Source organism: Pocillopora verrucosa, chromosome 10 (assembly GCF_036669915.1).
Source record: "Pocillopora verrucosa isolate sample1 chromosome 10, ASM3666991v2, whole genome shotgun sequence".
NCBI lineage: Eukaryota > Metazoa > Cnidaria > Anthozoa > Scleractinia > Pocilloporidae > Pocillopora > Pocillopora verrucosa.
Genome location: NC_089321.1, coordinates 9739059 through 9762098, shown reverse-complemented (window position 1 = coordinate 9762098; position 23040 = coordinate 9739059). Strand labels below are relative to the sequence as shown.

Sequence of the window (23040 nt, the reverse complement as noted above, 5' to 3'; positions counted from 1 at the left end):
AAGAAGGAAAATTGTTGTCTATGAAGCTTTTCCGGTCGCCAACTGGCGAGAATTTGGGGGGAGGAGTAATGAGATGAAAGTGGTAATTCTTCACCGTAACTCGTGGCGTAGCGAGTCAGTTTACTTTTGATTATTTCACGAGGCATTGTTTTACAATTCTGTGACGTCACGTACCACATGCGCCTTATGCTTTCCTTCGCCCTTCTTTCCTCAATATCGCACCAAACAACCCTAAAAGGTAAATTTTCACGTTCATTCCAAGTTTCGCCGCTTTTTTCAATACCCAATAGTACTGGAAACTTCAGAGACTCTGTAGTTGTTCATAAACTCGCTTCGCTCACGTGTTGCAGCTTTTCCAGAGCTCGCTTTTGCAGGTTTCCTAAGCTTTCGAGAGTTAAAATTCCCTCCAAACGCCATCCAAAATGGCTGTTTTTGTCTTAATTCGACGAAGGCCAGATGATGCGTAGAGGACAGGCTTAAAGTTCAAGAAAAGATTGGAAGCAAATCAAGAACGACTTTTGCCGGTAAGAACTCGATTTTAATGTATTTCCAGGCTTCCTATCCTGATCAAATAGTTTGTAACTTTCCTCTGCGTACTTCGTTGTAATTTTGTCGTTAAATTCAGGGCGGGGAATTACTCGGCGAAGCAAATCGCTTTTGCTAGCTTTTTCATCAGCTTTTTCAACTTTGGTCGACGGAATAATACTCTGAAATAGTTTTTCTAACAGTTGTAAATAAACATAGGTATTAACTACGCATAATACGTCTCTCATTGCTCGATATTCTTGAGTCATCGTTTGCACGCATTTCGTGGTCACCTACATATCTAGTTAAGCTATTGTTTCGTTCGTTGACATCGTCATTTCTAATCCCCAGGCATAGCTGCGAGTTCGAAATACCTCGCTGTCCTGGAATGGATCCTAGAGACGTCCCAAATCACAGTCCCGCACATACACATAGCTTTTTCGACGGCAATCCAGGTGAGCGTTGAGTTTAACATCGTTTTGTTTAAACGTTTTTTTTCTCTGCCGGTACTTCGCCGTCTTAAAACAATTGTCGGTGAGATTTCGTTTTCGTTTGTTTAAGATCCTACTTCGAAGATAACCTCCCTTGTAGTTAACCTAATTGTTGGTTAAGTTTCCATAGTTCAGCCGCGATGCAAGCTGGTCGTTAACTGTTTTAAGCTTTTGTTTTCAGGCCATGCTAACACAGTACTTCGCTCACCTCCATTGTCCCACGATCCCACTTATGGAATGCATCCTAGTGCATTTCCTATGATGGGTAGAAGACCAGGATTACCAGACTTCAGAGGCCCTTTAGACCCCATTCTCGGTTCTCAGAGCAGCTTGACGTCCCCTGGAGGATTGCATGGGTCACTCAGTAGCACTGGGGGTACCGGCTGGTGGTTGCCTCCCCATCCACGTGCGCATGGAATCACACCAGAGTACTTCACCAGTCATCTTGGAGGAAGTTGGCTTTCTCATGAGCACGACTGTGCAATGGCCAATCATGAGAGACTAGAGGAATGTCTGTATCAATCTTCCAGGTCAAGGAACTCTCTAATGAATGGGGTGAATTCCTCTGGAGTGTTTGGAAGTGGATCAGGAATTTTTTACCCTCCTCCATCAAGTCCACAATCCATGCACGGTTTTGTACATCAGGCAAGTCCTACTACAAGCACATCAAAAAGTGGATTATCTCATTGGAGTAGCCATGGCAACCATGATGGTAAGGGTCTTCTTGACTTGGGCGAAAGTCGTGATCTAGATATGATTCCACGTTTGAACAGGAAATCGAGCAATTGCAGTGAAGAAGGAAATAATAGAGACAATGATGTACGACCTGGTGATACAACATTACTTCACAAAGAAAGAACAAAGGATACAAAAGTTGAACGGACAAAAACCAGCAACAGCTTTTCTGAAAATTCAGATGCAAGATCTGAAAATTTGATGCAGTCAAATTCAAGCAGTGAAAGCAACAGCTCATGCAGTCAAAGACAATTGGATCTCCCTCGACATAGTGATGTTAGCAACATTCCAACTCAGCAAAGTAACTTGCCATTAAAAAGTAATGATGCTAAATCAGTTCCTAGAGTTGTTGATGAAAATCACAAATCTCCTAGTGCTACATCAGTCACTGAACCTAGCAAAGGTATGCCAACTCCTCCAAAGCAGCAGAAGGTTAAATCAGGTCCTCCCCCACGCTTGCAAGTACCACAATCAATTTTAAACAAAACAGAAGGGATTGTTCCTACAAACCCGGAACCACAAGTTAAAGCCGGAAAAGACATTCAAGCCCTGCTCAGAGAGGAAATGTTGAAGCCAAGCAAAAAGGGAAGTACAACCTCGGCAAATGCTAAACCCAAGCAGTCCAAAGCAGAAGTAGCACAGAATATAGCCCCGAGTGATCATGCAGAAAAAAAGTTGAAAGCTGCATCTTCTGAGCACAAAATACAGAGTGTGTTAAAAGGTGCATCTGGTGCTCAGAAGTCTTCATCTGTTACTCCCCCTAAGCAACCAAAGATTCCATCAGGGAAACCTCCTTTAATTGCGCAGTTCCGTGACGTGAAGTTTGATAAGGATAGCAGTGATGATGATAGTGACAGTAGCAATGTTAGTAGCGGCAGTGATAGTGGGAGTGGTAGTGAAGACGACAGCGATGAAGGTGAGGATGGTGAGAATGAGGAAGATAGCAGTGGCAGTGACACTGACACTGACGGCAGTGATGAGGAAGAGGAAGGGGGTGAACACCATGATGACGATGAAGATGAGGAAGATGATGATGATGTTGCTATGGATACCCAGGAAAGTGGGGCATCTTTTGAAGATTCCTCTTCGCACAAAAGGAAAGCAGATCAGAGCAGTTCAGGTATGGTTAACTTTTTTTTCCTTTTTCCCTTTTTTTTCTATTTTGTCCTTTTGTGCTGTAAGATAAATTATTATTTTAAGAATGTGTTTAGACATTAGTTATGAGAGTCGAGAAAGTATGTGTGAAATTCTGAGTGACTTATGATGCAACAACTAACTCTCCTTGTGGCCCAGGGGAATATGAAATAATATGAGAGGAGAATCTTGAAGTCTATCAGAAGTCACATAAAGATGTTTTTTATGCCCCCTTAAAATATGGCAGGGAAAGTGCTGATATATTGTATCAAGAAACATAATTCTTATTTTGTTTAAGTCAGATTGGGTTTTTACACATCCCATTTTTTAATTATTATAGTGTATCAAGTATCTGTTTTTCTTTGATTGGCTATTTAAATGTAGAATGGCCAGAAAATATGATTACGTAAACAAGATAAAAACTATTCCAAGGACATTCCTCCTTCCTGATTGAATCTTTAACATTTTCAATGTGTTAGAAATTTAGTGAATTACTGTCTTAAGTTTGCTTATTTTAATATTATGACAAACAGAATTACTGTATGAGAATAACAACAACAACAAAGACTGTTAACTAATTTTAACTAAAGGCAGACTTTACACATACTTAACATAGATATTTGAGACTCTGGCTGTAATAATAAATATAACTTGCTTGTGAATGTTTTTTTTTTTAATTTTTTAACATTTAATATTGTTAATTTAAGGGTATGCAGTTTATTACAAAGTGTTATTATGTCCTTCAAAAGCTGTTCAATATTATTGTATGAATTTCAAGTAAATGGAATACAAGAATACTTCAAGGAGACCAATATTGAGATAATAATTCTAAATGTGATTGCAATTTAAATCTCTGTATCAACATGTTGGACAGAGTGAAAAAAAGAAAGATTTTTGAATGGTCCTCGCCTGAATGATAGAGTCGTCTTGCTTCTAAATTTATTATACACTGGTATGACTGTATGTTGTTACTGTGATATTGATTATGTGAAGGTTTCTTTTTCCCAATTCCTTGATTTAGATACTTTCTTACAACAGTTATCAACAGTTAACCCTTTCACTCCCTAGATCTAAATAGCAATTCTCCTTACTGTCTGCCTTACATCTCATGTAATGTTTGTTCCAAGAATTTGGTGTTGAATCAAATGATTATCTGCTTGTTGATGTTTTTCTCTATTCTCATCACTTGTCTGCTCTCTATTGTATGGATATTGTGAGGAGAAATTATGTCTTGGTCACTCGTGGTAGTGGAAGGGTTAATGGGTGTCTTGATAATTTTTTTTTCCACTTATTAAGCTTTTTTTAACAGAGTTGGTTGATACGATACTTGCAGGTACTCCAAGAAAGAGGCGTCGAGCAGTTAGCGAAGAAGACGCCAAGATTCCTCTGGCCAAGGGGTAAAAATGGGCTGATTTTATTTTTGCCATCAATTTATTTTGCTATTTGAATTAAATTAACGTTAAGAAAACTTCATTTGCATTTATGATAGATTGTAATGGAGAGGAAGTAAATGTTTTTATGAAAATATTTTGAATTGGATTTGAATTTCTAGATGGAGACGGCAGACTCGCTTGCGACAAGTGGGAACAGCTGGTGGATTAAGAGGGGATGTTTATTATTTTGCTCCTTGTGGCAAGAAACTCCGCACATATCCCGAAGTTACACGGGTGAGTGGTAACTTACCGAGTCTTACATTAATATTACTTTTGACACTCAACAGAACATTACGTCAACCTGGCAGTTTTGTTTGGTTTAGGTATAATGTTAATTCGTGTTCTCTACCTATTTTGCCAAAAGTATTCATCTCATAAATATGAGAAAACGTGTTGGTTTTTTTTCCAGTACCTTAACAAGAATAGTATCACTGATGTTACCACAGACAACTTCAGCTTTAGCACTAAACTTCATATTGGAGAGTTCTTGGAATGCAAAGAGGTATGGTGTTGCTAGTCATGAAACATGATTCATTTGTAATAATGGGTTTGTAAAATCATTTTGCTACTGGAGTCTTGCAGCCAATAGATTCATGGAAAAAGTCTTCTAGGATGAGTACTTGTTCATTCTGTTTTGCCTGAATTTCTCTCATCTATTTACCAGGGGTCTGTGTTTGAGCCTCTGACAGAAGAGGAAGTAAAACGAAGGAAGCAGGCAGAAGATGAAAAGAACAGAGTTAAGATGGAAAGACTCCACAAGAAACAAGAGAAGAAACAAAAACAAGCAGGTAGGGATTATTTTTTTTTTAACCTGAAGCAAGAGGTGTGGATGGTATTGTATTCTGATAGTGTCACTCATATAGAGTACAGTCAAACCTTTCTTATCTGGACCTCAATCATGCTACCTTTCCCTGGTCCCAGTTTTTTCATGTTGTTGGTTTGATTTAATTACACTTGTTGCAAATACTTTTGGGAATCATTAATGCTAATATCACTCACACATTCCCTTCAGGGAATTTGGAGAAGTTTTACACAATGATTTGAGGATATGCTTTAATTCATGCATGTTATTTATTAAATGACTTGTTTTCTCTTTTAAGTTATTCAGTTTCATTTTTTGCACATTGATATTCTTATCTTTGAGTATTCGGACTCTCAATTATCTGGACTATTCAGTGCAGTCCCCACCAGTCTGGATAATCAAGGTTTGACTGTGCTTATAAGTAATTTCTGGGAGCTGTATTAGAATATTTAAGGACAAATTTTATCATAAAATAATTCTTATCATTGCTATTATTATTTTTATTATTATGTAAAAGTAATCATATTACACATTAAAGCATAATGTTATGATTATAGAAATAAAAAATAAAAAAATGATTATTTAATTATTATTTTCATCATATTATGATTGGTATCACTGTGAAATGACAAAGTTGTAACATTAAACTGACTGAGTCAAAAATTGAGTTGTCTTGGATTTTCACTCATGGTTTACCTTTTAACTCCAAAGGTTTGATGGCTAATTCTCTCCTCTAGCTACATCACATTTTCTTATAAACAAGTTATGAGAATTTGGTGTTGGATAAAGATAACTTTTACCTGACAAGTAAAGTAACGTTGTGTCTTGTATGCTGGATCATGTGTGGATATAATAGGGAGAAATTACATGTCAATCCCTTCCAGGAGTTTAAGGGTTAAAACAAGTGACTCAGATCACTCCAAATTTTTTTGTTGCAAAATTGAAAAAAAAAAACTAAGTTTTGGTGAAGATATGCACCTCAAAATTACAAAATAATTCCATGTGATAAGGTAATAATTTTTTTGTGGCTGTTACCAAACCTTCTATGACTGCTTCTAGAAAGAAAAGACCAAGACTGACCCCTAGTTAAGGGGTGTGAGTTTTACTCGAAATTTGATTCAGTGAAAGTGATTTCAATCTTTCAATTTTCGATCTGATTTTGATCAGAGATGTTGCAGAAGGCGGCTGAAGCTAAACTTGTAAGAAAGGCTCAACGGCAAGCTGCTATGGATGCCGCTAAGCTGGCCAAGAGAGAAAGAGGTTATTTAAGACTAATGTTGTTAATCTCATTGATAGGACTGTCTGTAACACAGGTTAGGGTGTAATGGGGCAAACGGCTGGACTCTAATTTACAGAAAAATTTGACGAGACTGAATTGGTAATTTACAATGAAAGAATTTGGGGAAGACTGTGATCCACCTCAACCTGTGTGAAGCAGTTCTATTTTAATTTACTGTAATCATGTTAATAATGAATTTTGAGAAAAAAAAATTGTCTTTTGAAACTGAAATTTGGTGCTGTTTCGTACTGAATTCAATCTGTCTTGAACATGTGATCTTGCTGCCTTTGTTGATTAATACTTGTACTTTTAACCAAGCTTTTAGGCTCATCTAAATCATGTCAATATTTAAAAAACTGATCAAAATTAAAAAATTCTTGTAAACATGATTACAGTAAATTGTACTTTAGCATGTAAGCAGCAGATGCCATCAGCATCTAAATCCCTCAAGTGTGTCTTGTAAAACAGATCTAGAACTAAATTGATTCAGCAGTTAGTCAGAACCTGTTTGTAAGACACACTTGTCCTGTTAATGTTGTATTTTCCTTTTGGCCATGTTTGACCATTTCATTTCAGAAATGGCCCAAAAAGCAGCTGCCGTTAAACGGCTTGAAAAAAGTCAACGTCAAGCTGCTCAGGAAGCAGTTAAGATGGCCAAAAGAGAGAGAGGTTTTTATCCAATTCACATCTTTATCATTTGGTGGCATTGCACTGCCTCTGCGAACTTAAACTGATGTTATGAATGCTGTAGTTACAGGGGTTTCATGAAATTTTTTCCATTAGCAGCAGCTGATGGTGTAATAGGACACCACCAACTCACCACTGGATTTAGGTGGTTGTTGGTCATCACTTTTGACAGTTAAAGTTAAATTGCCAAACATCAAGGTTCAGGTTCTACACAGCAGTTGTGTTTTCGTCCCAGGTCAAGTGTGTGTCATGATGGCAAAAAGACTGCTAGTGATGTTGTTCTCCTTACATGGGATAGCTTTATTTTGAACTTATTAGAAGTGTAATTATCTGGTGATATCAGAGAAGCAAATGATTATGAATTGAAACTTCATTCTTGTGCCTGAAATGTTTTAATTTATTTCCTTGTAGCTGAAGCGAGAATTAGGAATAAGGCAATGAAACGAGAAGCCCTGCTGGCAGCGCGAGAAGCTAAAAAGGAAAGGGGTTAGTATAGAGAATACCTCTGATCTCTGGTGTTAACCATTTACACCCCAACATTGGTATTCATTTCTTATGGCATTGACAAGGAGAATTTTCTTGACAATCAAGAGCTTCCAAAATTTATGATTATTTCTATTATTCCCTATAACAGTTACATTTGATTCAAGGGAGAGACTGTAAGGAAAAATTAGAAGCTAGTCACTCTGATGGGTTGAAAGCATGAAGATTTCAATTTTCCTATTTATTGTTTGTAGTGAGGATGCTGGCTGAACAGAAGCGACTTGCCAAAGAGAGAGCAAGAGAGCAGAGACAGCAGGTGAGTGTGAATTATTTCTTCAGGTCTTATCTTTGGGATCATTTCCTCCTGCACCCTATCATGGTTAAAGTTGTTGGCATCACTCCATCTTTGGATTGGTGGTGTAGTGCTGGATTCTTCCGTTGAGTCTCTGAACCACTCTCCCTTAACCCTTGACACCCTAACATCAGTATGCATATTCTCCATACTGTTCTTTGTACATTTCCTTTGGTGCTGACAAGGAGAATTCTTTTAACAATCCTAGCTTTGTAGTTTGGCAATCATTCACTAATTCTCCTAATCTTAATAAATCAATCAGCACTATTATTGTAAGGAGAAATTAGATGCTGGTCACTCTGAGGGTTTTAAGGGATTAACTGGCTATAGAGGTGCAACCTTGAATGGTAGTTTCTTGCACAAGATGTGAAGTTGAAAGAATACTGTGCTCAGGGAGACTCTGCATGAGCCTTCCTCCTGTCTTTGTTGTTCGGGATTTGGTCATTCCTGGCCAGGGTGTGGCCCTTCAAATAGTCCTCCTGCAGGTGGCCTTGGCAAGTGCACTTACAGCAACATTTTCATATGTTGTTTCAGGCTCGGCGAAAGAAGAAGGAAGATGCTGCTAATGCTAAGTATGAGGATGCCATGAAGAAAGCAAAGGTAAATGAAACTTGCTTGGCTTTGAGAAGTAGTAGTATTGGTGGAGAATTACCTCATCTTTATCGCCAAACATTGTGTTACTATATTCTGCTGTGCACTGTCAGGATTTCCGAAAAGTTTAGCATCTTACTGTGAAACTTCAAGATATCTCGATTGTGAAAAGGTTGTGGTTATTCCTGTTGGTGAAGTGAGTGAACCAGCAGGCTGGAGCTCATCTGGGTTTCCTTAGCATGAAGCAACTAGGGTTATCACTACCCCTTCCCCCTTCCTGAATGAGATGCTTGTCAATTGCAAGTTTACCCCAGCATCTCATCAGGATTCCTTTACAATTTGCCAGTACCCATTTATACTGCTGGGCGGAGAGAGACTCTGAGAGTAAAACTTGTTTTGTCCAAGGACTTGTCACACTGACCTTGACCCATTGACCTTGAACCCAGACCTCTTGACCCAGAGTCCAGCACACTAAACTTTAGGCCACTGGGTCTCTCACAAGAAAAACATTGGTAATGAAGGATTATTTTTTGTCTCACAATGTGGCTACTTTTGATGTGCTTCATGTTCTTTGACTGCATTTGGCTTGTCTCCATCAGGCAGGAGATGGAGATCACTGGTGTGACCGGACAAATGATAGGTAATGATTTCTAATTTTTCTGTTTTTCCCAGGAAAGGGAACTTAAACGTCAACAAGCAGTTCTTCTCAAGCAACAGGAAAAGGAACAGAAAAAGCAGCAACAAATGATGATCAGAGCTATTGAATCCCAAAGGAAACAAGAGGTGTGCCTAGATTAACATAATGTAAACAAAAATATGAACCAATAACTGATATTGATGCCTAAGACATGAATAACGGGCCAACATGTGGTGCTCAGACACACATGGAACTGCTGTCAGGCAGACCTCCAGATAGGCAATACAAGCATACATGTACTGATGGAGAGACAGACAGACAGACAGACAGACAGTCAGACAGACAAAAAGGGAGAGGGGGCTGCAGTTGTGCATAGAAACAGAGATGGACAGATTAACCAAGAGACAGACAGAACTACAGAGGGACAGGTTTGCACCCAGCCAGAATGATCAACAGACAGACAGACAGACAGAAAGATATGAAAACAAAGAGGGACCAACAATCTAGCATAGACAGACAGATGAACAGAGACAGGCAGACACTCAGACAGACAGATCAGCAGAAAGACAAATGAGCAGGCAGACAAACAAAAAGAAAAAGGGACAGTCAGTCCAGCATACATAGTCACACAGTTGGACAGTTAAACAAAGGGACAGGCAGAAGTACAGAAAGGAAAGTCATCATGTAGACAGCCTGACCAACAGATAGATAGACAGACAGACAGACAGACATCACTGCTGATTGACATGTGATCACTTACCAAACTCAACTCTTTAAATGAACTGTAAAATTGTTTATAGTTATAATTAAATACCTCTCTTTCTGGTTTGATTTCAGGAACGTGAGAGACTTAAGGAAGAAAAGAAGATGGAAAAGAAGTTACTGAGAGAGAAGAAGCTTGTAAGATTTAGTAACTTTGTGTGATAGATTTATTTTTGAAAATACAGATTAAGACAAGTGTGTGGGGTTTGTTCAGCTGTGATGTCTCTAATGTGAGAATAGATTGTGTAGAACAACCATATTGATTTGGGATTTGGAACAAAAATGCATGTGACTATTTTTTTTTTTTTAACTCAGGAACAAAAGAGAAGAGAAATGATCTTAGCTCGTGAACTGAAGAAGCCAGTAGAAGACATGGTGCTGAAGGACAGCAAGGTAACCAGACATACACTGCTGTATATTGAAATAATTTGAAACAATTTTCTCAAACATTCAGATTTTCTACCAGATGTGCTACAGAAACCTTTTTGGTGGGTTATGCCATATACTAAATTCACATATAACAAGAATTCTTGGTTCTGCCCTGATAAACATTGTTGGAACCATTGAGATTTAGGAAGAAAACCTTGCAAATTTGGGTTTGGTTTTTGAACAAAAGCAATTAATGGTAAAGAACATTTTGAGCAAGAATGGATGAAAGCTTAATAGCTTGAAATATAGATGCCTTATTTTGTGGTTTAACATGTGATGTGGGTAGATATTTTGCAAGTTCCCAGTGGTAATGAAAAAGGTGAGCAGTGAGCAAAATGTCTGCTTCAATTTTTGTGTATTTTATTTAAATATATCCTAAGGCCTCATCTGAAACACATGTGTGGATCATTCAGTGTGGTTATTTTGTTGTTCCACTTTTCGTCTGTATTTTTGCTATGTTCTACTTTGTAATACTTGGTGTTTTGTGCATTTTGTGGTACAATAGTGTAGTTGTGGAATAGTAAATGTACATTTCTTACCCTTCCTTCTATGTTGAAATGCTCTCCTCTCCTTCTCCTGCAGGCTTTGCCAGAGTTGATGCGAGTGTTAGGTCTCCAGATACCTGGTGGGGCATTTGCTGACTTACTAATGGTGCAAGAGTTTGTACACAACTTTTGTGATGCTTTAGAATTAGGTAAGAAATTCTCTAGCGCTAAAAATTGACCAAAACCTTGTAATCTCTGTACACTGTTGATGTAATTTAGTAGCTTGAATACAGAGTTCACTTGGACAGTTTCACTTTGCTCAGATTCTACAGATATCCCCTCTCTTTGGGAGATGCAGTCTTCCTTGTTAAATGATAGCAGTGAGGATGTTCTAGTACCACTTTGTCAGAGTCTTCTCATTTCTGCTCTGGAGGATCCAGGTTGTGAGGGCCCAGATGTGAGTTTTGACTGATTGTTTTTATTTTTGTCTGAACACTAATTGAGATGTATGCTCCAGAAACAAAATCATTTTCTGTCCTTGTTAAAATTATTTTTGTTCTCTGTCAACAGTCTTTCACAGTGTTAGGAGTTGCATTGTCCAAAGTGGAGCTGAATGAGACGAATTTCTCTGAAGTGTTGAGACTTTTTATACTAGCAAGAAATGCGGGAGACCCACATCCAGTAAGAAACAGTGTTAACAATTTTGAGTATGATGTACCTTCTAGTGCATACACATTAGTGCCAACATCTTCTGAAAGCTTTGGACATTTTTAGTAGTCGTAGTCGGACTGTCTTTGATAACGTTCGAAAGTTGTCACTTTTTTGTTAAATTTGGGCAAACATGGGTATGAAAATCAGAATTATTGACTTGGGTAAAGTTGGTCAATGCAGAAAACAGTTAAAACATGGGAGTAAAAGTTTATTGTGAAACTGCATGGGTGAGGGTTTTCCTGAAAACAAGTTTTGGCAACTTAAGCTTGATTTTGAATTCAGCACAGGGTGTTGGAAAGCTGCAAAACTCTGGAACAAAAATGTATCTTTCACATCGGCACTATTAATTCCCAGGGCATAAACAAACACTCTTCACTGAACAAATTAATTGTAGCGTTTTTCACGTTGCCTTGTTCACGCCATAAAGGTATCTCCATCTCTCAGTATATAACCAACACAAAACCCCAAATTCCTCTATTTGCTCTTACAAAGAGCTAACGGTCGGATCGTCGGCGTTAGGAACTCTCTACGATGGCCATTTTTACATTATCAACTTACTCCCCTAATTATTTTGCGATTTGGTTTGTTTTCAGCTTGCAGATGCTCTTGTTAGTACTCCTTTTCAAGCGCTGACCACGTCAGACAAGGCCGGAGTTATGGCGTATCTTTGCAATGAGCTACTATGTAGCAGAAATATCTGCAAGTACGATTATGAATCTGCTACAGTTACACTACTTTAGCCTGTGACCAGGTCCTCATTATGGGGCCTTAAGCCATGCGAGTCGACGAGAGGTCTGGATGCTACTGATTATTAGTGCTAGACCCTCGGCAAACCTCTTCACGACTCGTGTCCAATCTTTTCGCGAGCGTCCTGCGGCCCTATTTTGAGGGCCTGCTCGTAGGCTAACGTCGCTTGGTTGCTGGTCTCTGCTGATTCCTCTAATCCTCAAACGGTCGATAAAGGTTGATCTTGATGAACTGTTTTTTTTCCTAGGGAAATTGAAAGTAGCATTGAGCACATGTCGAACTTACGACGTGACAAGTGGGTTATAGAAGGCAAAATAAGAAAGTGAGTTCATGTTTTGTAATTTGTAATCTGTTTTGGTTACATTACTAGAGAGTTATATTTTTCTCTGTATCTAGATTGAAGGCGATTCAAGCAGAGAAGTATCCTGTTGTGAAGGTGAAGAAGCCGCCAGGACGTCCCAGAGTTGTTGCGGACCCTGATGCCGAGAACAGCAACTCTGTAGCAGACGACAGCATGCAGGGGAATGAGGATGAAGAAGAGGAAGAAGAAGAAGAAGAGGAAGAGGACGAGGAAGATGATGATGACGACGATGGAGAGGGGGGTGGTGATGGGGCGCAGTCCAGTGAGGAGTCTGAAGAAGAAGATGTGAGTCGGCTCATATTTACCAGTTTGGTTTTGGACTCGAGAATTTTATTGCGTTGATTAGAACGAAGCCCGAATCAGCTATAACGCGATAGATATCTCGGCGAATAATCTAATTATTTTGGTAGAAATCTTAATATTTCTTTGAAATTGTGAACATGAATAAGTGTTTGTTGTTAATAGTACAGTGCACTTCAATAATAGCTGGGTGAATGTCTGATGTGAAGAAATTTCCTATTTCTCGGTAGGATGCCACAGAGCCCACGACTCAAGAGGAACTTGAAAGAAGGCTTAAAAAGCTTGAAAAGGTGTGTTCTTGCACTGTGTAATAAAGATAATCATGATGACGCTGGTGTGAAACTGCCACTGAATTTCCTTAACATAACAGCACTTTTCAATGGCGTCGAAAGTAATCCAAGACTGCGTCGCTCTGTCAATCAGTCAGATGCAAAACTTAAACCAATCACAACTTAATGACCCGCGTTTTCCCGCGTCTTAGGCAGATTGGTTGTGTTTAATTTGAGTTCCCATTGGCTCTCATGGGTGTTTTTCTATCGTTCATCATAATTAGTTTTTGTCTTTTTCCAATTGAGTATCTTACTCTATAATGATGAAATTAATTGCTTTTCTTATTAACTTACAGAAACACGCACAGTTCCGTTCCAAATTGTTTGGTTCATCACATGCCCTGAGAGCTCTCTGCCTGGGTCAGGATCGTTATAAAAGACGCTACTGGATCCTTCCTCATGGAGGAGGTGTTTTTGTCGAAGGACTGGACACTGCAGAAAAAGAAATAGTACTTGATTTAAAGTCCGAGGGCGAAGAACCAAATGAGAGTATGCAAGTTGATGGAATAAAACAAGAACCTAAATTGGAGCAGGGGAAAGAAGGTGTAGTTGGAAATCATACCGGTGGAGAAGCAAGCCTGAAATCCCCCACAAACACTTCACTCAAATCTCCTCTCAAATCGTTGAACGTGTCTTCATCTTTAGAGAATATTTCCAAAGCAGACACTAATACTGGGAACGGTGCTCCATCAGGCGACGATAAAGGAGGCGTGAATAACATTAATGGAAATGCGCAAGGTCAAACAATGCAGCCGAAGCTTAACAACACGTACATTCCGATGGCGGCGAGTAGGAATGCTATGGAAATTCAACGCATTGAAAACCTCTTTAGAGATGAAGCTTCAACTTCAAAACCTGATCCATCACACCAGAAACTTTTAAACGTAACACAGGGACATGACGGAAAAAGTAGACCTTGGTTTAAACTGCTCCCGCGCATGCCCTGTGATGAGACTTCGCTGACCCTCTCTCATAGTCCCGGCAGTGGGCACTTTGTACCAACCTACAGCAAGAGAGGTGGAGATGCAGAGGTTGGGAGCACCCCTCCGCTCAAACGTCCTCCGGGTCGACCACCAAGGATTTCCAATCCGAGTTACGACAGCGCTAATCGTGTAGCAAGCCCTCAGAGTAGCGCCTTACTACAAAACGTCGCTAAACAAACGACAACGATTCAGTTCCTTCCTCAACTACCTGTAAAGAGGCCCCCCGGAAGGCCCCCGAAATCGTCCTACCAGACTGTGAATTTGGTGTATTTTGATGGGCATCCCGGGGGAGACTTGCCAACATCAACTCTGGCGCTCAGTACTCAGTCAGCGTCAACCATGTCGCTGTCGTTTGAAGAGTTGAAGAAGAACGTTTTGGAGTCTCTTATGCAGGAACCTGCTCCTATCCCACCTGGTTAGTCTTAAACCTTTACCTCTCAAGATCTGATTTTTAACTCTCCCCTCCAGCTGCTATATATTTCCTTGTAAATTAGTTACGAGAATTTAGTGTCAGATCAAGAAAACTTCTACCTGATAAGTTTGAGTATTCTCATTACCTGTCTTCTGGATAATGTATGGATGTTGTAGGGAGAAGCTACATGTTAATCACTTCCGGAAGTTAAGGGTTAATGTCGGCCTTACCTTGTCACAAGAAAGTTTCTAGTGATTGAAAATCTTAAGATCTTTGAACTTCTTATCGAGCTGTGTTTCCTCAAGAACGAGCATTACTTTTTAAAACTTTATTTTTGGGTGGAAATGTCTCGAAACTTAATTGATCAACTTTAATGAAAAAGTCGCCGTCTCGAGTCTTGTTGAGAGCTATTGTTACACTGAAGGACGTCTAGGCAAGAAGATCTTTTCCTTCTGGGAGTTAACCCTTTTAATCCCAAATTGTAAGTACATGTATCAGTTCTTCTAACTGTTTGCCATACATCAATGTTCTCAGAGTTACAACATGGTTGGTGGAGGATAACAGACCCTGCCCAAGTGAAGGAGATTGTAAAAATTCTACACTCGAGGTAAAGAAACAATTTCTTTATATTCACTTTTCTGACTTGTCTTTTTATCTGCAACGGAAAAGCCACGAGCTTGAATTACCCGTCCACCACGAGTGAAAAGCAAAATCCTTTCACGTTCAGCACCGAATCTTTGTAAACTAGCTTTTTTTTTTGGTTGGTTGTATAGCCAATGCCTGGTTTTGATTCCCTTGCAGAGGAATAAGAGAAAAGATTCTCCAGAAGAATTTCCAGAAGTATTCAGAGTATGCCAACAGCTCATGCACAAAGGGCGACCGAGGTGAGTGACGTCACTTTAAACACAAGAACTGAAAGTAAAAGCAATTAAAGCGCGGGAAAACGCGGGCGACCAGGTCGTTATTTGCGTCAGTTTTTCATATGATTGGTTGAGAGAGTGGTGTGAGTTTTCTGAACCAATCACTGAACAAAGGAAAGGAAAACCAATGCAATCCAAAATAACTTTCGACCCGCAATTGGAAATTGCTCTAACCGTGGAATTATCACTGGTATAATTAACAGTTATTCTATGAGCGAGCGCTGGATTTGAGATGGTAAATAGCCAACGAAGTTTGTAGCGCCGAATTGGTTAAAACCAGTCTCGTTTCCAACAAGCGCGAATGAAATAATGGTTGTATTAATTTTGATTTAAGCTTAAACGTTTGGATATTAAGAGCCTTTTTTCAGCTCCCTAGCAGTTGGCGCAATGCATTTCCATACAAGTTGACTCGGAATATTAACTGATAACCGGGGTTGAGTAAACCAATCAGAACACTAGAAATACTTCTATTGCTTTTTAATCTAATTCTGTTTTCCATTTTTTTGTGATAACGAAAGTTGAGAGTGATTCTGATGATGATGATGAAAAGCAACAAACATTGACCACATCTGAGAAAAACAAAAACGTTCCCTTCGAGGATAAAACGTTTCCAGAGGTAGCGTTTGCCGTCGACAAAGCAATTCTGAGAGAAGTTGAGGAGATGGAAGAAAAAGTTTTCACTGCAAGTTTGCAAGTCAAGGTAAAGAATTGTTTACAGTTCTTATGTATCGAATCTGGGGCCTCTCTCTTTCTAGCCATTTGCATTTCTTTATGGCTAATGCTTCTCTAAGAGTTGTTGCTGGGCTGGCTGCTGAATTATTTCTGGAGAAGCACCCTACAGATTTTCGACTGATCAGTCTTGCATGTCCTTGTTGTTTCGTAGGGTTGGAGGTTGCCTACCAAAGCATCGAAGGGACTGAGTCATAACTCAAGTTCTGGTAAGCATGGATTCCGCAGTTTTAAGACTTTGTGAAGCTCAAGAACTTAACAGAGTACAATTTAGAGTATTTTAACGAACTTAAAGTAAACAAGCACAGTATGCAAAGCGCGGGAAAACGCGGGTGACCAAATCGTCATCGGTAGATTTAAATCTGATTGGTTGACAAAGTGCTGCGAGTTTTGTGAACCAATCACAGCGAAGTAAAGCAATTCAAGCGATCCAGGATTTCTTTCGACACTCAAGTGGAAATTTCTTAACCCTTAAACTCCCATGAGTGACCAAGACAGAATTTCTCCTTACACTATCAATACAATATCAAGCAGACAAGTGAAAAGAAAAAAGAAAACCATCAAATAGGGGATAACTAGTTGATCCAAAACCAAATACTCCAAACTAACGTCAAAAGAAAAACTGTGTGGTAGACAGTAAGGAGACTTACTAATGAGATCTCGGGAGTTAAAGGGGTAAATGCTTTAATGTTTCAAAAGGTTTGCGTATATAATATCTATGTTGCTTTCCAGAATCGAATTCGGACTGTGAAGAAAACCAAAGTCCGTTAGCTATTGCCATAACAAGACTCCTTGCATTAGAACAGGCCGTAGAGAGACGTTATCTGAAGCATCCGTTGAGGAACGAGTAAGTTGTTCCTGCATTTCAGTAGTCTTTTATCTTCTCGGAAAATTTGATGAATTCAAAGTTCAAAACTCAGGTAATGCTTTATCGAAGAAAAACTTGCAATCGTCCCTCAAGGAGAATTTTTGTTAATTTTTTTTTCTGTGAAAGCCAGCAATTAATAAAATTGTCTCAGTGTTTTCATCTTGATGTAGACGGTCACGCTGAAACTTTCTGACGCAGATGAACTCGCATCAACAGAGAAACCCGAAACAAATCTAATCAGTGGTAAAAACGCCATTTTGGAGCACGATTATTCCCCCAATGCTTCGGGTAATTGACACGCAATGTCTCCATAACTAAATATGTAAACACTACGCTTCAAATGCTTCTTTTCAGCAAACTCCACATCCCCACAAACATTGGAACTGCAGCTGCTCCAGGAGAAGTGCCCTCAGGTGAGGTTTTTTCTTTCTCTCTTTTTCTCATTTCTATGTTTATATATTTAGTTTTTATTTTAATTTTTTTTTTGCTGTTTCATTTTAATGCCTCTTCAGGTAAACCCTGGTAGAGAAAAATAACATTTTTCTCAACCTTTTTTTTTATCATTCTAACAAGAGTCTCTTGCCTTTGTAGAGGATGGTCAGCCTAAAGAAGCTGAGAAGTCAGAGTAAGTCACAGACTGCATTTATATGCTGTCAAGTTATATTTACAAGTCGAGAATAATCCGAAAAAATCATAACTTGCCAAATTATCTTCCTTACGCTGCTCTAAGCAATTGCACATCAAAGTACTGCGATTGGCAAAACACTGTGTTTTCACTTATGTTTTAGTTTGAATTTGATTGGTTGATAAACTGGCGTAAGTTTGCGGAACCAATCACATAGCAAAGAAAAGCTAAATCAAGGATTGTTTGTTGTAGCATTACTGAGGAGGAGATAATGACCCCGGCTCTGAAGATCTGGCGCAATGCAGTGGTGACATCGCAATCCGCCTCTCAGTTGGCCATGTGTCTGAATATGTTGTATGACTGTGTGGCTTGGGAGAAGTCCATCATGAAGGTGGTAAGTAAATGGGATGAGTTTGATGGAGCGCATGCGTGCTTGGCATTTGACAAAGATGAGGAAGCCCAGGGTGTTGTTAAGGGGGGTGGGTTTGGGTGTTATAGAATGCATGATATCACTGTCTTCGTTAAGAAAAAGTGATAGTTTGTATTAGTAACTGACCTAGCAGTCATTACGCGCGCTGTGATTGGTCAATTCAACGGGCGGGCTGCACTCCGCCGCATGGCTCTTTGAGATGTGAAGCTTTTGCGGAAATCTTCCGTTGTACATTGCCACTGTTCTTATTTACTGGTTCTTAAAAAAAGTCGGGTTTTACCGGGATGGGTCTTGTTGTGTGCGAGACTCAAGTTGTACGAGTCAATCGTGGTTGGTCTTAAAGCGTAATTTCCGGGTGTTGACAATAGATCTGTACTACTTTTTTGAATAGTTCTGTCAGATATGTCGCAAAGGCGACAACGAGGAATTACTGCTGTTGTGTGACGGATGCGACAGAGGATACCACACCTACTGCTGCATGGTGAGTTCGTGACATTAACAGCCCGTTATACTCTAAGAGAATTCTACCGTAAGATCTCTGATATATGATGTCATATGAACTGTAAGTTGAAATGTTAGGTTGCATATTTTCACTTCTCACGTTGATCCTCAGAGACTTAGTCCTTACTCAAATTTTTACTTTCAATGCAATCTGCAACCCTACCATGATTGATGCATATCCTTTTATTGAAGTGTGAAAATTCTAAAGTTGTCCTTTTCTTTCTTCTCAGCCTAAGCTCTCGTCGATACCCGAAGGAGACTGGTACTGCACTGACTGTATAGTTCTGGTAAGTATGCTTTACTGTTCACAGTCTCTTTCCGCGCGATGCGAGCGCGATGCGAACGCGAGGCGCGACCGGTTCCTCCGCTTCCCTCACAATTTTCGCTTCGTATCTCTCCGTAACATGCGCACCCTATCAGGAAAAAAGGTAACAAAATATGGAGCATTAAACTTTCACGAGAATGTGAACAGCACCTCCTTTATCTCGCTGTGTTCATTTGCGTGCCTAAGCAGCAATGCAGGAGTTTTTTTAAGGGGAGAGTGAATCAGTGTTTTAAGCGCGTGATCATTCTTTGTGACGCCATGTTTGGTTCAGAGTCAAGGGGACGGAGAGGGCATGGTGCTTACAAAGGCAAGATGTCCGTTTTCTTGCACTATTTCTCCCACTATAGTTTTCTCTCACCAGTCTTCCACTTCTTAAAATGTCCAGGATTGCGGCAAGACTTTCCACGAAGAACTAGGGAGCGTTTGTTGGCCTAAAATGCGTTTGGGAAAATGATTGGTTCATTTTCTACCGCGATTTTATGGACAGCTGTTGTACATGAAGTTCTAACTGTCGTATTTAATTTCAGGCTGCTGGAAGCGACAACTGCTGTATGTGCGGAGGGGCTACAGGAAAAATGGCCAAGTGTGACAACTGTCCAAGAAACTTTCATTTACAGTGCCTCGAGCCGCCGCTGAGCAAGTGAGAATTCTGTTATAAGCAATCCACTCAGACAATGACAACCAATCAGTGGGTAGAAATGAAACTATAGATTCCGACATATCAAATGTTCGTTACAAAACAGTGAAATTTCATCTTTTTCGTTGATCGATGATCTTTACGTCACTGCGGTGTCAGCAACCTGAGTAGTTCAACTGGAATAATTTTATGTTTCTGACGGGTTCCTTGGCTGACTTAGGTCATAAATGAGAACAAAGTAATATAGTGTCGCTCGTAAATTTGTATCGGCAAATTGTAAGCAAGGTTTTTGTTGCCGCGTCTACATGACGCTTGAGATGAGCTGATCGCTTAGTTCAAGGAATAGTGTCTCTCCATCCATTCCCCCCTCCCTCCTCCCTCCCCCTCCCGCTTCTGGCCTATACGCACATACATACACATTACGTGTATTAAGTGTTACTAGCCAACAAATCGTGAGAACAGCGTGCTAGGACCATCGGATGAGATTGGGGGGGGGGGGGGCATATCGTTTAGGGGAGGTGCTGGGGGTCCTTCAGAAACAGAAGTTTATAGCTGGTGTCTTTTTTCCAAGAAGATTTTCTGTGTGTTTTCATGCTCATGGAGTTCTTTTCATATAATAGGGTTCCAAGGGCGTCGTGGACGTGTCCAAACTGCAAAAGAGTAGGTTTACAGCTTTGTGTTTTATCTGGTTACTGCATGTAAATTTTTTTAGGATCAAGGAAACCACTCGATAACTAACATGTTTTTCTTTCTTTATCGTTCTAGAAACGTAGCAAACCACGGAGGAGGCGAAAGATTAAGGACGATGACGAGGAGGAAGACGACAGGCGACCTCTCACCCCTCCCCTTAAGGAGGAAGTTCGCCCTCACGCCAACCGGAAGCAAGCTTCTAAAGACATGGCGCCTTGCCGCATGATCCTGGCGGAAATGGAAAAACACGAGGACGCCTGGCCTTTCTTAGTTCCGGTCAATCCTAAACAGGTGAGATCACACTCACTGTTTCCTTTAATTTTAAACTCTTGAGTGAGTTACCAGTTGTTGGCTTTCGTGTCCATTAACACCGTGTGGGAGAGGGTGGGGTACACTTGGGTATGCGTGGATTATAGAGCAAGCCTGTAAGCAATGCAAATTAGCTACCTCGGTAATTTACTCATTCTCCGTCTCACTCTAGTTTCCAGAATATTATAAAATAATCAAGAGACCAATGGATTTCCATACTATGAAAATAAAGCTTCGTGATTGCCAGTAAGTATCTGTTAAAGTAAAGCAATAACCTATGCCTCCCTTTGATCTCAAAGTTTTATTTCGTCATCATTCAATCTAGGGATCTCATGAAATTTCGAATTCCAATCCCAGAAATCAGTATGAATGCTTTCCCGCTCCTGGTGGAGACGCGGATAGTTTCGAGCGGTAAAACTTAAAGCAGAGCATTTCAGAATTTTCATGAGAAATTTGGTAGCAGGAGAATGCTGTAAAATTATTGGAGAAGAGTTTCGGTGTGTGAATGAAGAAAAGGCTCAGGCCATGGAAATTTTAGCCGGAGAACTCTCCGATTTCTCGACATCTCCTCAAGTCTTTGTAAGTTGGTGCAGTTCTCTGACATATTCTTTGTTATGTTATTCGTGATAATGAACGTATGATGCCCTCGCCAACAGGTACCAAGGACCTAACGAATTTGTGGATGACGCACGAACAGTTTTCTTGAACTGTGAAGAATTTAACGAGGATGATTCAGAGGTAAGTCACGTGAAGTCTGAATGGCGCCATTAGAGGAAGCGATCTCTCTTGATTAACCTCGATTCCAGAATTTCACCTTGCAATGGAACGGCTTTTTACCTACTGTTAAGCTCATTGTTGGAACGTTTAATTAATGCTGATACTATTATGTCTCCCCAGGTTGGACAGGCTGGAAAACGACTTTTTGAATTTTTTGAACGCCGCTGGGAGCAATTGGCTCCAAATATGGACTGAGAGAGGGAAGGAGGAAGGAAGGTAAAGTTGATGCAAGATTGAGAATGATTATGATAGTGGTAGTGTGGTGGGAATGAAATGGAAGGAATGAATGAATGAATGAATGAGAATGGAAGAATGATGACGAGCGAGAATGAGAACGAGTGATTGAGAGTTAATGCATGATTAACTGAATGAATGATTGCGCTAAGAACAGGTAAATTGAATCATTGAGAATGAACGAGAACTATAAGAATGATGAGAATTTATCAACGCGTTATACGATCTGGTTTATGAAGAGAAAGATCGACATTGAGTACGCCTATTGTCTCATCGTCACTAAAAGAAAGAAAAAATTTAGTTGAGCTGCACGAAACGTTTACAACGACGGGGAGATTTCTGTAGGACTGAATGGAAGTTTTTTTGTCAACAGGTTTTCTTCAGACGGAACAAAGACTAGCTACTGCTTCCATGTGAAGAAAGGAATATTTCTCTTCACGAGAAATGCGAAACAAAATCAACGATGCATGATCATGCTATTTTTCTGGGGGTAGGGGTGGGGCATGTTTTGGTTTATTCATGTCACTATTGAAGTTTTGTACGAGATCAATACTATTTAGATGATAGAATGCCATGTCAGTTACGTAATCAGTCAATCAACACAAACCTGTAAAACTTGTAAATAACCAGATTGACCAGTCTAACGATCGTTAAAACACGTATTTAAACCAATGAGAACCACAATGGAGTTTTAATGTAAACGTTTTTGTATGAAATTTTTACTCTTGTAGGCTCGCTGAAATAATAAAAATGTTTTGGCTGTTTTTAAAATTCCGTTTACTTCTTTTGACCACCTATACTGCTATCGTACAATGCTTTACAAATGCAGTTGGGTGAATCATCAGGTAAAGAAATTACAGTAATTCCTTCATCTCCTTCTCCATTGTTGAAGGGGAAAGACAGAAAGGTGAATGAAAGGTTAAGGTTACTTAGGAGAAGAGGAATTGTTGAATTTCGGGAATTTTCAATTTTGTCTTGCTCGAACCTTTTGCTCATGGAAAAGAGTTTCGAAAGCCAATTTTTTTTTCTTTTAGGGCAATTATTCGTTCTATTTGCCTTTGTTAATCTCGGTTCCTTCTTTATGGTGCGCTCAATGAGACTTAAGAGAGGGTACGGGATATGCGTTCGGGGCTAAACTTGGAAGAGGTTGTGAAAGAAGTTGTTAGACTTAAGTACCAAAGAAGTTCTCACCTTTTTTTATGAGATGAGATGATAGCTGTTTTTGTCACCAGTCGAAAAAAAAAAAAACTACCAAAACCTTTTTTTCAAATGCATGATAATTTTTGTTATTGTAAACTAGTTTCCTAAAATGAACAGCAAGAATTAT

At 39.7% G+C, this 23040-nt stretch overlaps 1 protein-coding gene across 6 annotated transcripts; it reads left to right on the top strand.

Moving 5' to 3' along the window:
- The first annotated feature begins 78 nt into the window (after positions 1-78).
- On the top strand, positions 79-22484 carry LOC131799113 (bromodomain adjacent to zinc finger domain protein 2B). Of its 6 annotated transcripts, XM_059116780.2 has the most exons (40): positions 81-524; positions 877-980; positions 1198-2871; positions 4219-4282; positions 4438-4552; positions 4728-4820; positions 4983-5106; positions 6288-6380; positions 6976-7068; positions 7498-7572; positions 7824-7885; positions 8456-8521; positions 9185-9295; positions 9987-10049; positions 10227-10304; positions 10923-11034; positions 11149-11282; positions 11396-11506; positions 12130-12239; positions 12531-12605; positions 12680-12929; positions 13175-13234; positions 13570-14671; positions 15203-15275; positions 15470-15552; positions 16107-16288; positions 16472-16526; positions 17050-17164; positions 17540-17598; positions 17777-17810; positions 18063-18204; positions 18632-18721; positions 18972-19028; positions 19594-19706; positions 20324-20363; positions 20469-20684; positions 20875-20948; positions 21359-21440; positions 21600-21695; positions 22087-22484. In XM_059116780.2, exons 2-39 carry the CDS (start codon positions 914-916, stop codon positions 21672-21674), a joined length of 6222 nt encoding a protein of 2073 aa, XP_058972763.2. In that variant the 5' UTR covers positions 81-524; positions 877-913; the 3' UTR covers positions 21675-21695; positions 22087-22484. The 6 variants fall into 6 exon arrangements, 5 of the variants coding, with proteins under 5 accessions (XP_058972763.2, XP_058972765.2, XP_066029146.1 ...); XM_059116782.2 differs by lacking the exon at positions 6976-7068; XM_066173049.1 differs by lacking the exon at positions 7498-7572.
- The last annotated feature ends 556 nt before the right edge of the window (positions 22485-23040 follow it).

Excerpts from the sequence above, each read along its gene's own strand:
- LOC131799113 (XM_059116780.2), top strand. The coding sequence starts at position 914 with ATGGATCCTAGAGACGTCCCAAATCACAGTCCCGCACATACACATAGC. Across the intron at positions 13,235-13,569 it reads GGCTTAAAAAGCTTGAAAAG|AAACACGCACAGTTCCGTTC; the intron begins GTGTGTTCTTGC and ends ATTAACTTACAG. Across the intron at positions 15,553-16,106 it reads ATGCACAAAGGGCGACCGAG|TTGAGAGTGATTCTGATGAT; the intron begins GTGAGTGACGTC and ends TGATAACGAAAG.